This window comes from Chaetomium tenue (assembly GCF_020726465.1).
Source record: "Chaetomium tenue strain MPI-SDFR-AT-0079 chromosome Unknown F5144scaffold_3, whole genome shotgun sequence".
Classification (NCBI taxonomy): domain Eukaryota; kingdom Fungi; phylum Ascomycota; class Sordariomycetes; order Sordariales; family Chaetomiaceae; genus Chaetomium; species Chaetomium tenue.
Genome location: NW_027117331.1, coordinates 4,541,992 through 4,556,049, shown reverse-complemented (window position 1 = coordinate 4,556,049; position 14,058 = coordinate 4,541,992). Strand labels below are relative to the sequence as shown.

Sequence of the window (14,058 nt, the reverse complement as noted above, 5' to 3'; positions counted from 1 at the left end):
TTGATATTTCCCCCCTGTTCCGTTCGTTAACCCCCTCATATTGTGCTCATCATGTCTTGATATCCTAGAAACATGCCCCTCCTGGGCGCTCACTCCTATCCCCACCCACTTCAAACCCCCTTTCACTCAACCTTCTTCCTCTTACTCCCATCCGTCCCATGCAACCAATCCATCCACCCATACGCCCCATAATGCACACTAAACTTCTCATGATGGGCGTCATGAGCCTTCGCAATGCCCATCAGAAAGTCATACCCGCTATGCACGGTAGCCGTCTCGACCAGCATAGCCGCCAGGAACACCCACATCGTCAGAATATGGGTCTCCAACAGCAGCGGCGGCAGGGCAATGGGCAGGGTATTGGCGACGAGCTGCTCGATGGGATGGGCGTACTGGGCGGTCAGCGCGACGGGCGCGGTGAACTCGTGGTGCACCTTGTGGATGATCTTGTACAGCCGGCGAGTGTGTAGCAGCCGGTGCGCGTAGTAGAACATGACCTCGCGCATCACCCAGCAGATGAACAGGTCGCGCGCGAGCTCGGCGCCCGAGGGGAGGGTTGCTGTGATGCGGAAGCGGGAGGGCTCATCGCGGGCGATAGAGAGAGCCACTAGCAGGAGCGCGAGCACGATAGACTGCAGCTGGTTGCGCAGGACTACCAGGAAGCAGTGCTTTATCTCGGCCGTGGTGGGTTGTTTGGGAGCCGGTTGGATCTTGTGCCGCGCCGAGAAGGAAGGGAGGGTATAATCGAGCGCTGTGTAGGCGAGGGCCGGGATCCAGAAGAAGACGATCTGGACGGCTAGTGTACCCCAGAACTCGAGTTGACGGGGGCTGTAAGTGCGGGCCGTCAGGGCCCATAGGGTAGAGAAACTGTGTTCAAAGAGTATCATGGTTGTTGATTCCAGGGGCTCAAGGCGAAGGGCTATAAAGTAGGAGAGATCTTGCGTCACCGGTCTTGGATTGTGTTAATGAGGAGGATCGATAATTATAAGGCCGTGTAAAAGGTTCAAAAGCATGTCTTGAGTGTGTAGTGGTCGACTTCGTGGCGTTGGAGTTCGCGGGATCGTTCCGGTCCCGAAGATGTTTCTTTGTGCATGCCTCGGCATTGAATCAACCCCGCAAAACTCTCCAGAGACCCCAGGCTGATCGACTCCTCTAGCCTTTTCAAGTTAGATGTCTAAACTTCCCGTGTTTCTTATTGGGTGAGACTTCCATTTGACCAAGCAGAATCCGGTTAGAAGCCGTGTGTCTAACAAGGACACCGTGGATGTAATCGGGTTGCTATCTCACATGCTGCCACGACCCTGACCTCAGGGGTTCTGAAATGGAAAGGGTACAATGTTTACGTCTTACCGTCGCAGTGTAAACCACACCAAGCTCCAGTTTACTGACTTCAGTGCCCCTGAATCAGCCAAACATGAAGAGTGGAACCGCACCGCGAGGCGTGGCAATGCTCCGCCAGGAACCACAGGAATTTGCAGCTGGCAATGGTTTTTTGAGCCCGTCTAATTTCTAAACACCTCGATGTATAATATTTTTGTTCAAGTGGATAATGTTGTTTCCTTGTCCAAATCAACGTATACTTGCTCAGTGCCATCCATCAAGTGTTTCAGAGGAAATGTTGATATCGAACCATGGTAAATATTGAGCCAGCTATCGTCGACGTGGTTTGAGATGCCTAATACCCGAGACTACGCTCTCCTTCCCAGGATAAGATGTTGGATCAGTCGCAACTCGATTTGGAATGGAGAACATTGGAAGCCACCAGCATGCACATCGCTCTTGCTGGTGTTGGTTTCCATTCCTAAACCCATAAACCGGAAAGCACTATCCATGCTTGTGGTTATCGGGCTTCTTGTTTTCTCGCCGCAGCTCCCACCAGAATAACACCTACAGCATCTCTCTTGAAGCGCGTATTCCTCCTCTACTCCTAAGCCAAGCAATAGAATATTTACCCCTATCAGAGACCCTTCTGCCACGTACCTTACTCTCTGTTCACAAACAACCATCAGACATGGCTCCGAAGCGCGAACCCAACACGCCTCGCACCCGCGGCCCCGAAAGCGTGCGGCACCAAGACCGAGCCTATATCCCGCCTCTCACCGAGAACGAGCACGAGCTGACCCCCCGGACGGGCCCCTACGAACATGAACCCATCCCCAGCGACCCGCCACCCTCCTACCGCTCCCAGAAAAGCAACCCAAGCGCCGACAACCTCTCCGCCCCCACCCCGCCCCCATTCTCCACCACAAACATCACCCTCACCTCCCTCGCGGACGCCGCCCATCCACCCTCCAGCCCGCCGCCCTACCCACCACCAATGCGCAGCCCCTTCCGCCACCAACCCACCCAAGCACGCGCGCGCACCAACCCCACCACCCCTCTGAACAGCCGCTACGCGCGCAAGTGGCCCCGGGCCGGTGACATCGCCTGCGCGACGGTGCTGGTGCTGGCGGCGCTGGCGGCGGCGCTGGCGCTGCTGTTCGGGATCACGGTCGCGGTGCTGAGCATCGCGCGGCCGCCGCGGCATGGGCGGCATGAGAATGGGGATAGGTTTTTTACGTTGGTGGGGTATGCGGTGGCGGTGGAGGTGGGGGTGTTGATGGTTGTGGGTGGGGTGTATTGGTGGTGGTGTTGGAGGAGGGGGAGGGGATGTTTGTGAGTTTGTGAGGGGGGTGGGTAGTGTTGAGTGGTGGTGTTGATGGGGGGTAGGGGTGGTGAGACTGTGGCTGGGTGGGGGTGGTTTGCTGTCGTTGTGCAGCTGTGAGTTGGATATCGGGTATGGGGATGCATCGGAAACGAATTCTGGGAGGCTCGAGCGCGTATGGATATGCGAGTATAGCGTGTACTTTGCAGTCAGCGAATATGAACAGTTTGGTACATGGCTCAACGTGTACAAGGTGGACCATGGGCTCGTTGTCCTAGATGTGATTCTTCTGTCATGAACCGCGTAGGGTAACAACATTATACATGAACTTACATGTACGCTTACGGGCATTCTCACCGGCACCATACTCTCCAATATCGCTCGCCGGGGGTATTCTTTCGCCGTAGGAGATAGGGACACTCTGCCCAGACGTCCCGCTTAAGCTGTATCCTGTTCCTAGGGACCAGTATTCCAGTCGTATGCGTGAAATGCTACCGGCACAACCCGCCTGGTAAGTTAGCTTGCTGAGTAGCGACTACCCGGGCCTAACCTGGAGCCAAAACTCTGTTCATGGTACTTGCCTCGCGTTACTGACTCAAAGACCCGCTCGAACAATATTTCCAAGGCAAGCCCATCCCCCGGTTCAAATCCTGGAGCAGCACTTTTCTTCCCGCACGACTGGGAAGTTCACGAAGCTGGACTTGGTCCCCATCCTCAGTCTGCTTGAGAGAGGGAAAACTAAACAAAACGAGTAACAGGTTGTCAGCCGTCGGACGAACGAAAAGCCGGTGCATCTTACAAGTGTGAGTACAGATATTCCGCTCGCCGCACCACCAACGCATGAAACTACCTAACCAGGGACTTCAAGCTTCATACCATGGCATCCCCCACGACGCGCGCGGCCGAAGTCGAGGCCGAGGAAAGGAAGATTCTCGCCCGATATGAGGCACAAGGGCTGTACGACATGTCGCTTTTAAAACAGGCATCAGAAGGCTACGATGCGCTCCAGCAATCCGGAGACGCGTCAATGTGGCGTCTGACCTGGGAAGGGAAGCGCGTCCAGTGGGCCCAAGAAGAACGGCCAGCCGGTTATGCCACGGTGATATTTTCAACCATTCAGAATCTGCTGTGGCGAAACGCAAACTGTTTAGACGACAGGGACCGCCCAGCCTTGATTTGGAAAGAGTACATGCCGGGGCACGTCTCCCGTAATCTCGATCTGCAGCTTTGGCAGGCCTCTCTGAAATTCCACAGTGACGGCAGCAGGTGGTTCAGGGATCGATACAACATCAAGCTATAGGGCGCTCTGAACGGTGCGGTTCTCCCCCCTGTCAAAAATATTGTTGGTTTTGGCTTGGGCGGTTTCTTTCTCCAACAGAATGAGGAAGACAATAAGAGGAGCGTGATGCAGCACAAGCTAGTCTTTTCTCTTCGCCGGATTCTTCATCTCCTCCAAGACACGATAGGTATTCGAGTTCTCCTTCAAGACCCGGCATATGAAGAGTTGGAGAAGCGCGTTCTTGAGATGGGGCCCATGGGAATGCAAGCTGTCGACCACCCTTTCTCTGGCTTCCTTGCGGTGGATGAACAGACCGCGGTTGTCTCCATCGCACCCCAAATCCCAGTGAAACAGATCATCACAGATATCAGCAGACCGGCTCTGATTATATGGGACGCGCCTACGCGGATTTTGGAAGACAACACCGGACCTGAAAACGAGAAGTGGAAAAGCTGTGGGAACTACCAGTACGCTTGCAGTTGCAAATCTTTGTCAGGAAGGGACCGCAGTCACCCGGAAACAGCACATAGTCTTGAGAGGCGAAGGGAAACATGGTTTATGGTGTGCTGAAATACAAGTAACACAACACTGGTCACTCCTTTAGTTAGAGACGGGAAGCTCGCTAGTACACACATGCTTAGAATTATTGGGAGCCAGGACAACTCGACCCGGTTGAGTGTCTTAGGAAGAGTCAATATCATCAGTGGAGTGGAATGATATGGCAATGTGTGTCCCATTGATAGATAGAGCCTTCCTCCCAATTGGCTTTGTTGCAGCCGAATACCATGCACAACCATACAGAGCTGTACTCTGTGGAAATTCTAAAACACAGCCCAATCCAAGTTGGGTTGACCAAACCCAGAAACCCTGCGCCCAACCGTTCCATAGTCGATGCGATGCCCGGGATATATGCTCAAGAGGAAAGAAACCCAGTGATATCGAGTCGAACATGTAAAGTCAAGTTGGTATCATGCAGCAAACGACAATGGTAGAAGCCAAATGCAGCCCGATAAGAGAAGGGAGTAAGCCAGCAATGCAAGTAATGTTTGCCCTCACAGAACCGACAAATGCAAGAGAAAAAAGAAATCGAGTGGCCGCCAAAAGCGGATGGGTGATGGTGGTGGTGGCGGAATAATGTGTTGGGCGGGACGAGGATGAAGGGGCCGAATGACACCGACAGGCCCAAAGGAATACCGAAAGCAGATGCGTTGGTCCGGTGTAACCTGTCGCGACGTGGTTCCGGTTGATGGGACGCCACTGACAGCGGGAGGCCAAATTGATTGTGCCACCAAGGCTTTGCTTTGGCGGCTGTCTCATTGGCGACGATGACGGCTGACATCAGCCATCCAGCCCTTCGTTGATGTCGGTGGTGGCGAGTGAGCGAATGTGAGATGTGTCCGTTGCGCAAACCACGTCACGTGACGACCCGGATTGTGGACGGGGCCGATCACTGTTTTGGCTCGGTAGACTTCTTGCTGTGATGGCGGCGATGTTGGTGCTGGATTTGATGCTGATGCTGTGGCTGCTGATGCGCTTGCTGGTGGTGGTGGCTGCTGCCCCGGGATCGCTCGCGCGGCCGTCCCCTCGGCTCCTCATCGTCCACGTCCATGGCTGAGCTCAGCATCCTCCGGTCCTCCTCGTACCACGCGCACAGCGGCTTGCCCCCGAACATTAGGTCATCATCATCAATGATGGTGGCCATCATCCATGGTTGGCTGGCCAAGTCAATCTCGTCGGCAGCCGCGTCGGGGATGTAAAGATTTTGCACAACCATGCGAGGTTGGGGCGTGTGGTTTGGTGTTGAGCTCTCGGAGGAAGACATGTTGAGGGTTTGTGCGAGTGGTGATGGCTGATGGCGGTTGTGAAATTAAGGTTTTGTTGTGGGTGAAATCGAGATGGTACTGTCGGAGAAGCAAAGAAAGCGGCTCTTGATGGAGATAAAAGGGGAGCCTCGTGTGTTGAGGGACAAGGGGGCGGGTGCCTGATAAAGGCAGCGGAACCGTTTTCGGTGAATGCGCAGGATCATGCACAACAAGTGCCTTGTCGTGGCTTCGCAGCTCCGTCTGACCAGTCGCCGAGACACAAGTCAGCAAAGGCTTGGCCAGGGCGCAATACAGCGGTCAAGGGGCCGATCTGGGGCGAAAAACACGGTCCGTCGGGCGTGTCGTGCGTGTTCTGGTTCAGCCCGAACAAAATCTGCGCAGGTCGAGACGGAAAGGCTGCCTCGTATATATCGCAAATGGATGAATCGCGGGCGGCTAGCCGAGATGTGTCGCAGTGGTGGAAGTCCCGTGTGACAAAAACGCGCGGCAATGCGGAGGAGGGGATTTGCGGAGGGGGTGTTGCCGGGTTGGCGGTAGAAAACGGAGCGGCGTGGGGGGTGGGCACTTGGTGGCTTGCGGCCCCTGCCTTCAGCTGCTGTAACCCTGCAAATACCTTATGCAAATGCGTTTTGTTCAAGTTGAGTGCTCGTCGATACGGAGATAATGCGACCAAGTTTAAACAGATGATCTGTGATAGGTATCGGAACGCGCACTGGATATTTGACGCGCTGCGCCGGTGACTCGGTGTTTTCTCGTGATGCGCGGGTTGGAGGATGGAAGGTTGGGGATGACAGCCCGACTGACCGAAGGGTCCCAATGGTGGGGCACGCTGGGCTGTCAGGCGGAGGCGGGCGAGGCGGAAGGTGGGCACCGTAAAAATACCGCGAAGCTGTGTCGCGGGTTTTTTGCGCTGAATGGCCACCACCCGAGCCACCGCCTTCCCTGTCTGAGCCTGCCTTGTAAAAGTATCGCCGCGTTCGTGGGGTTTTAGCCAAGCGGGCAGCAGGAAAGAATCTTGATTTAATGACGTCTTCGTGAGTGGCCAAGTTTAAGAATCCAGTGAACTTGATTTCGCAAACTGCTCAACGAAAGACAGCCATCCGTTTTAACAAATTTTTCAGGTACATCGCCACGGGAAAATGAATCAGAACCCGCCGCCCGCCTCCCAAAAAAATTGATTCTGATCATGGATGCGATCGCTCCGCAGCGGCGATTAGATCAATACTGAAATGGCGGAGCCGCACCTTCGGCACCCCGCGATCTGGCGGCTAATATCTCAGAGCAGCCCTCCTTCATCAGACGTGAACACTAAAGGTCGCGCAACCCTGACTACCTATTTGAGAATCCGCCGCCCGATACAAGGAGGCGGGGGAAGGCACAGGAAGTCCCACCGCGAATCCGCCTGGATTGTTGCAGCCGCAAATTCCGCGTTGCCAGCGACATATGACGCAACCACGCGTCCCGATACTTGGTCCCAATGCTTACGGGCTCTTATTATGACAAAGTAACTTTACTATCCGTTTCGTTGGAAAGTCTCCTGATGATCGCGATGCCCAGGTCGGGATGACGGACAGATGAGATGCAGTAGCATCAAAGCCAAAATACACAATATCGCGTGGGCGTACCTCGTCGACAGCCAATCGCCAAGTCCAACTGCGCGAGGATGACAAGAGGAGCTCACTCTCCTCGAGTGGTGTCGCGTGCACCTCATCTTGTTTGGCGAATGTTTGTTTATGTGCCTGAATTGGGCATTTTCCGAATTTGCAAAGACAGCTTACTGGGCCCAGCAGTTTGGCATCGTGGCGCACAGCCCATGCGCTGGCTGCTTGTTGTTCGTGACAGCGACCTCCTCGGGTCTCGTTCCGGCTGCCACGACAGTTTAGGCCTCAGGTGCCATCAGATGGCTCCGTTTCCGTGACCGGTTTCCACGGCCGTTCCGTCACCACCGTCTCCTGCGGCGGCAGTAGGGCTGGGACCCCCACATTAGGCGCGAAATTGAAAGCCACATGGCAGAACTGGAGACAAGCACTTTCCGAATCTCCCCCGCAGCCAGGAATAGCAAATGAGAGGGGCTGTTCACATGCTTCAGACTGCGTCAACATCAACACCAATTTCCCCAATCACGAAGACCCCGGGACAAATGCGAGAAGGGTCGGGAAGAGCGGGCAGACGCCGAGGAACACCGGATCGAGATTTGTAAGCTTTCGGGTGATGTCCTTCCCGAAACAGCGATCCCGATAATACTTCGCAGTATTGTCCTTGTGCATTGGGGGAAGGAGGGGCGGCCGACCCATCCGACCGCGACCCTCCTCCTTCCGTTTTCGTCACGCTCAAGCAAGCGATGCCAATGCATTGTTGGAAGTTTATTTCATTCAATCCGTCTTGACTCTGCAAACGGGACACTGTCGCTGTATTCTACACCGGCCGTGATTGAACCATGGCGCAGTTAAGATACCAAACACCCACAGCCTCTCGGAGTCTCGGAGATGCCGAAATGGGAAATAAGATCCTTGCATACCGGAAAGGCTTAGACTCCCACCACTTTGCATAAAATGTTGCGGTTAGAAATAAGTATATAATTTCACAAAGTTGCATATAAAAATAAGAGAAACGCACTCGATTACAGACCGTGATGCTGTTGACGGGATAATGGCTCCATGTGATCGATCGGCGGGTCCCGGAGGGTCTCAGGGGCCGTACCCGAAAGTCCGATGACTTCCTGAAGCGGATGATGGTTCGTGTGACGTCACCAATTTTCAACGCCAGTTAGAACTACAAGCCCGCGGTTGATGGATGAACGGATTTATCAGCACTTAGCAGTGAAAACCATTGATATCTGAAAGATGGTTTACCCAAAATCACAACTGATGACCAGATGGCCGGTGTAGTGAACACCAGACGCACCATGATACGTTGGGGACGCGCTTGTTTTATTCAAGACCGGTGTGCTATCTGTCCTACCCGTAACATGCAAATAGGGCATCGCGGGGCGTATATACGCAGTGGTATACACGGCTGTGCATCTCTGAGTTACAACGCGGGCGTCTCCTCAGTCAATAACAGACACTCATCACTTCTTTTTGGCCATCCAGTCTGAGTCCCAATACATCGAGTTTGTTACCAATCCTTCTCCACCTTCCACGCATCGTCAAATGTCCGACCAGCGGCCGATATCAAGGCGCAGTCCCGGTGCCCCCATTTCCGCCGAAACACCTCCCTCCCAGTCTCGGTGAGCAGGTCGAGCGCCTCAGCAAGACCGGCAGGGTGGTAGTAAAAGGGCTCGCCTTCGCCGCCGTGTTGGCCGAGCTGCCATGTGTTGCGCTCCCGGTCGCCGTGCTTGTGGTCTGTAAATATCCGCAGTCAGCACCTCCTCCCCCAGCCGTATTAGTGAGGGTAGCAGAATTGAAACATACCAAACATCCGGTGGGCTGTTGCCCGCAAAGCATGCCACTTTGCGAGATTCGGGTCATACTCTTCCTCCCCATCCTCCGCCAGCGGACCATCCCTCTTCGACTTCCCCCCTTTCCCCTTCACCCCTGCCTCCCTCCCCCCATCCTCCCTCGTCTTCGGCGGCGGCGGATTCGGATCCACAAACCCAACCGACGCGCCCTCCACACGGTACAACGCGCTCAAATCCTCCAACGACGACGCCACATCCGTAATCACCCCGGCCTTCGCATCCTCAATCCCCCACCCCCGCATCGCCAACCTTGCATGCATATCACAATCCGTCATATAATACGGAATCAGCGTATCCCACCCCCCAACATCCTCAATCGCCGCCGGATTCACCAGCGTCAAATGATCGTACGCAAAAAACCTCAGCGCCCACTTCCTCTTCCTCTCCTCCGCCCCCTCCGCCGCCGCCTCCTCCCGCGCCGTCCGCAGCGCCGCTAGCGCGAGCTCGTACAGCGAGCGGTAGCCCGGCTGGTCGTAGCGCGGTGTCAGGGCGTCGCCGTCGAGCCCGTCCTCGAAGGATAGTGCGAGCACGTCCATGTGGCTCCAGAAGAAGTAGGGCCAGTTGTGGGTGTAGGTCTGGGCGAGGAAGAAGTTTTGGAGTTGGGCGAAGCTGAGGAGGGTTGGGGTTTGGAGGATGTTGACGCCGAGGGTGGTGAGGATGGTGTGGTTGAGGAAGAGGGGGTTTTGCAGGGTGAGCTGGCCGCGTGCGTTGGCTTGTTGCGCGCCGGTGTTTTCGACGATGTAGATCTGAGAGGGCGGCCAGCCGGCGGTGATGTAGCTGACTACGGCTTGGAGGAGGATGGGCCAGCTGCGGGTGAAGCCGATGAGGAGGGGGGGGGGGGGTCGGGAGGTCGTAGTCTTTGTAGACGTTTTCGCGTGGTTGGTTCCATTTTGGGACAGGGGGGAGGGCGGTCGAGGTGGCGAGGAGGGGGAAGTTGTCTTTTATCGGCGGTGGGAGGTAGGTTGGGGTGGGTTTGTATTTCTTTTGCGGCGGAGGAGGTTTCTCATTTTTTGGTGGAGATGGAGGCGGTGTCGGGGTAAGCTTTTGTGTGACGAGGTCTCGGAGGGTGAGTCGAGATGACGGCAGTGCGACACCGAGAATGAGAAGGCCTGCGATGGCGATGACGGCTAGATTTACCAGCACGCGCCGGTTTGGCACTCCGATGAGCATTTTGGTCCGCTGCCAGTGTGGGTCGGGACCAGACGTCGACTGCGTTGCTCGAACTAGTATTTCTGAGGGAGCAAGGCTAAATAATTACAACCGCTTTGCCATGGCCCATTAATCGCTGTTTGGTGTTGAGATGCTGTGGTTACCAAGAAGAGGGAAGAATGACGGAAAGAGCTCCAAGGGGTCCAGGGAAAAACCATGGAAACAGGAGGTGCCACAACAGTGTGTGTTGGTTTTTGACCGTGAGCGGCAACTATGTCTGTTGGTGTCCGAGACATTCGCAACCTGACCCCCAGCAACTGGCCCTGGTCGGCTTTTATTTGGTTGGCAGATACCCGGTAACTCTTAGCACGCTTAGTCCGCTTTCATCTCAATTTTCTCGACGTCATGCGTCCACAATTGCATTGCGCAAGCAGTGTTACTTGCACATGGGGGCAGGCGAATATGGCGGTGGGGCTGCGGCAGCTCGGACTTGATCTCGGTCACTATCAAAACCAAAACAGCAAGGGGCTATTGGAAACCATTCCCACTGTGGCAGTGTAAATACCTCACTGATAAGATGAACTTCTGCACCTGGCACTTACGTACCGTTCAAATGAATTCAGGTCCTTCATTTCCATCAGCCACGTTCCGCCTGGTCAACCTTGTGTCGAGTTCTCCATTGTTACATCGTGGATACCGAGGTACCTAGTACCTACTTAGTAACCGCTGCCCTCGATGGCTCCCGAGTCAGGTTGGTTGTTTATGGTCCGACTATAGTCGGCATCTAGCTTCTATAATTCTCCAAGAAGAAACCCTAAGTTCCAACTGGCAACAACACCTGGACCGTTATCTACCATGTATTGACATATTTTTCCTGGTTTCTTATCGCAATCAGTGTGTACTTTTCAAGCACACCTCATTCAACTCGTCCCCAGGCGGTGGTGAGAACACGGCGGGTATGGGTTGGCGCTTTGGAGGCTCTACGCAGTGGTATCGTCCTTCCCCTGAGCAATTTTCCATCGTGTTTTGTTTCGCCAGAGGAGAGGTCCGACGCACAGGGGCTCGAACAACATGACAAGACTTGGCATAAGCGGGATGCAACTCTAAGTTGAAGCTTGTCTCCTTGTGTGGGTCTACACGAACATCCCGATACGAGAGCTGATTGACACGGAACTGTGATCAAGTTATCACAGTTCAAGGGTATGTGAGGTGTGTTCTAGTCTTTTGCCAAACGTGTTCATTCTTGGATGTGTATGGGCCTCGGATGAGGTGTTGGCAAGGCGGCCTGCCGGGAATAGAGGCCTGAGAAGATGCGCACGCAGTTGACCGAAGAAGGCCTAGTGCCAAAACTCAAATGGGGCCAAGCCTTTGCCAGGGGAGCCGGGGTGCTTTTTTGATCTGCCAAGGTGAAACGAGGAATCAGAAGGACAACGACACCAGGTAATTACTTCGAACTTTAGGACGCAGGTTATGGCATGGAATCGGGAATGCTCAAGGTTAAGAGACTATCTGGCGACCGCCGTTCCGTGCTGCGGGAACCAGAGTGTTGATGCAACCTTTGCAAAAAGCTGGCATTGACGTGTCAACTGTAAGTCGTGTCTCACTTCCAGGCCGATATCACATCACAGGGCGGGCTTTTGGGTGATTCGACGACAAACCACGCCACACAGTCAAGGACATTTTAACCCACACAAGTGACTGGTGGGACGCCATTAAGCAGAGCTGACAGTTTTCTCGGGATAGGATCGTCCAGGCGGGGGTTGCTGGAGTGAGTCAAGAAGGTGATAACACCCCGCAGGTCGAGGATCATCGGCCTGGTGTCGTGAAATGCCGTCTCTGGTAGGGCAGAGTTTGAGTTTGAGTGCGAGGCGATTGGGCTGCCGTGTCTGCTGTCAGCTTTTAGCGGTGGGAAGGGTTTTATATATACATCGATGCCTGCAGCGCCGGCCCGATCCCATCATCATCCCAACGTGGCCCTCGTTCATTGATATCTCGGCAACCTGGCGGTGATCACCTCCCACACCACTCACCGTCACCAAAAGCACTAATATTTCTCAACCCCATTAACTCGACTACATACTTGGCCTGCCATATCCCTCGTCTCATTCAGGTTATCACTTATCAATTCTCAGCCATTTGGACTCGCCCTCCCCAAACACCAACAACACACCACCACCAACAGACGAACAACGAAACCGTCTCCCCCCTCCGCGTCCTTATCAGCGGCGCGGGCATCGCCGGCCCCGCCCTGGCGCTCCACCTCTCGCGCCTCCCCGCGCCCCTCAAATGCATCATCACCATCGTGGAGCGCCACCCCGACCTGCGCGGGCAGGGCATCGCCGCGATGCGCGCGCTGGGGCTCGAGGAGCAGGTGCGTGCCATCGTCGTCAACGAGCCCGGCCTGCGGATCGTCGATCGCCGCCGGGGCGCGCTGCGCGCGTATTTTGCGAGTAATAAGTCCGGGAAGGGGGCGCAGGGGTTCTCGGCGGAGTGGGAGTTGATGAGGGGGGATTTGTATGGCGTGTTGTATGAGGCGACGAAGGGGTTGGAGGGGGTGAGGTATGTGTTTGGGACGACGGTGGAGAGGTTGGAGCATGTGCGGGAGGGGACGGCGGCGCGCGTGTGGTTGTCGGATGGGACGGAGGGGGAGTATGATTTGGTCGTGGGGTGTGATGGGGTTGGGTCTCGCGTGCGGAGGACGATGTTTAGTGATGGTCGGCCGGACAAGTCTATTCCCACTGGCATGTGGTGCACGTATTACACGACCCCGGCTAGGAGGGTGACACGCCGGATGCGGAGTGGTGCCATCTCGGCGGGCGGCGGTTCTTCTTGACGCGGAGGGACAGGCCGGATTGTTTGCGGGTGTTTTTAGGGTATGCGGGAGCGGATGAAGAGTTTGTGAAGGCGGCGAAGCATGGGACCATCCCCGAGCAAAAGCAGGCGTGGGTCAACGCTTTCAAGCACGATCTGCTCGACTCGTTCAAGGTCTCGCGACTCCTCAAGGGGCTGGACTCGCCCGAGGCCGACGACTTTTACTCGCACCAGTTTGCTCAGATCAAACTCGACAACTGGTCCGAGGGCAGGATTGCGGTTCTTGGAGACTCCGCCTCCTGCCCGGCGCCCCTTACCGGTCAAGGCACGTCTCTGGCACTGTGCGGCGCCTACGTTCTGGCTGGCGAGATCGCCCGGGCGTGTAGCAAGGCCGCCGAGAAGGAGGATGCCAACCCATGGGACAGCATCCCTGCCGCGCTAAAGGCATACGAGGCGACGTTGCGGCCGCTGGTGCACAGCATTCAAGGCGACTCGGTCAAGGGCACCGTCAACCTCATGTGCCCGGACAGTGGCTGGTTTATCGATCCTCCGCAGTTGGCTTGTTCGTTGTATACGAAGCTGCGCCTCGACTGGCTTGTCGCCAGGTTCCAGTCGGACAACACTGGAAAGTGGAAGTTGCCTGAGTACCCGGAGTTGGCAAAACCAAAAGCATGAGGGGATGTGTCGAAGGATGGAGGGGGCCCAGGGGAGGGCAGGGCAAGTGGCAGGACAGACGAGAATCTAGGTGATAATCCCTGACAGTAGTGATGTTCAAGTATTACTCTACACAATACAACTCCCATGATGATACCCAACAAAGTCCCTCGACTTCAGGGTGAACCAGGTGAACGCAATACAGGATACACTAATGCTCTAGGTAGAAACCGCAACC

At 55.3% G+C, this 14,058-nt stretch overlaps 5 protein-coding genes across 5 annotated transcripts; 2 read left to right on the top strand and 3 right to left on the bottom strand.

Moving 5' to 3' along the window:
- Window positions 1–7: 7 nt before the first annotated feature.
- Window positions 8–1,084, bottom strand: F5144DRAFT_570028 (fatty acid hydroxylase superfamily-domain-containing protein). The gene has a single exon (XM_066788737.1). The coding sequence runs from the start codon at window positions 885–887 to the stop codon at window positions 123–125; it is 765 nt and encodes a 254-aa protein (XP_066645532.1). The 5' UTR covers window positions 888–1,084; the 3' UTR covers window positions 8–122.
- Window positions 1,085–1,335: 251 nt separating this feature from the next.
- F5144DRAFT_647314 (uncharacterized protein) lies at window positions 1,336–3,967 on the top strand (the record flags this gene model as incomplete). Its single annotated transcript, XM_066792914.1, has 7 exons — window positions 1,336–1,500; window positions 1,823–1,976; window positions 2,010–2,563; window positions 3,177–3,217; window positions 3,270–3,395; window positions 3,503–3,667; window positions 3,803–3,967. 7 exons carry the CDS (start codon window positions 1,336–1,338, stop codon window positions 3,942–3,944), a joined length of 1,347 nt encoding a protein of 448 aa, XP_066645531.1. The 3' UTR covers window positions 3,945–3,967.
- Window positions 3,968–5,370: 1,403 nt separating this feature from the next.
- F5144DRAFT_487065 (uncharacterized protein) lies at window positions 5,371–5,745 on the bottom strand (the record flags this gene model as incomplete). The annotated part of the gene is made up of 1 exon (XM_066785585.1): window positions 5,371–5,745. The coding sequence occupies one exon, from the start codon at window positions 5,743–5,745 to the stop codon at window positions 5,371–5,373; it is 375 nt and encodes a 124-aa protein (XP_066645530.1).
- Window positions 5,746–8,863: 3,118 nt separating this feature from the next.
- On the bottom strand, window positions 8,864–10,376 carry F5144DRAFT_601919 (uncharacterized protein; the record flags this gene model as incomplete). Its single annotated transcript, XM_066791175.1, has 3 exons — window positions 8,864–9,090; window positions 9,160–10,063; window positions 10,104–10,376. 3 exons carry the CDS (start codon window positions 10,374–10,376, stop codon window positions 8,864–8,866), a joined length of 1,404 nt encoding a protein of 467 aa, XP_066645529.1.
- A 1,200-nt stretch (window positions 10,377–11,576) lies between these two features.
- On the top strand, window positions 11,577–13,967 carry F5144DRAFT_620280 (uncharacterized protein). The gene is made up of 3 exons (XM_066792012.1): window positions 11,577–11,943; window positions 12,538–13,044; window positions 13,131–13,967. The coding sequence occupies exons 1-3, from the start codon at window positions 11,905–11,907 to the stop codon at window positions 13,839–13,841; spliced, it is 1,257 nt and encodes a 418-aa protein (XP_066645528.1). The 5' UTR covers window positions 11,577–11,904; the 3' UTR covers window positions 13,842–13,967.
- The last annotated feature ends 91 nt before the right edge of the window (window positions 13,968–14,058 follow it).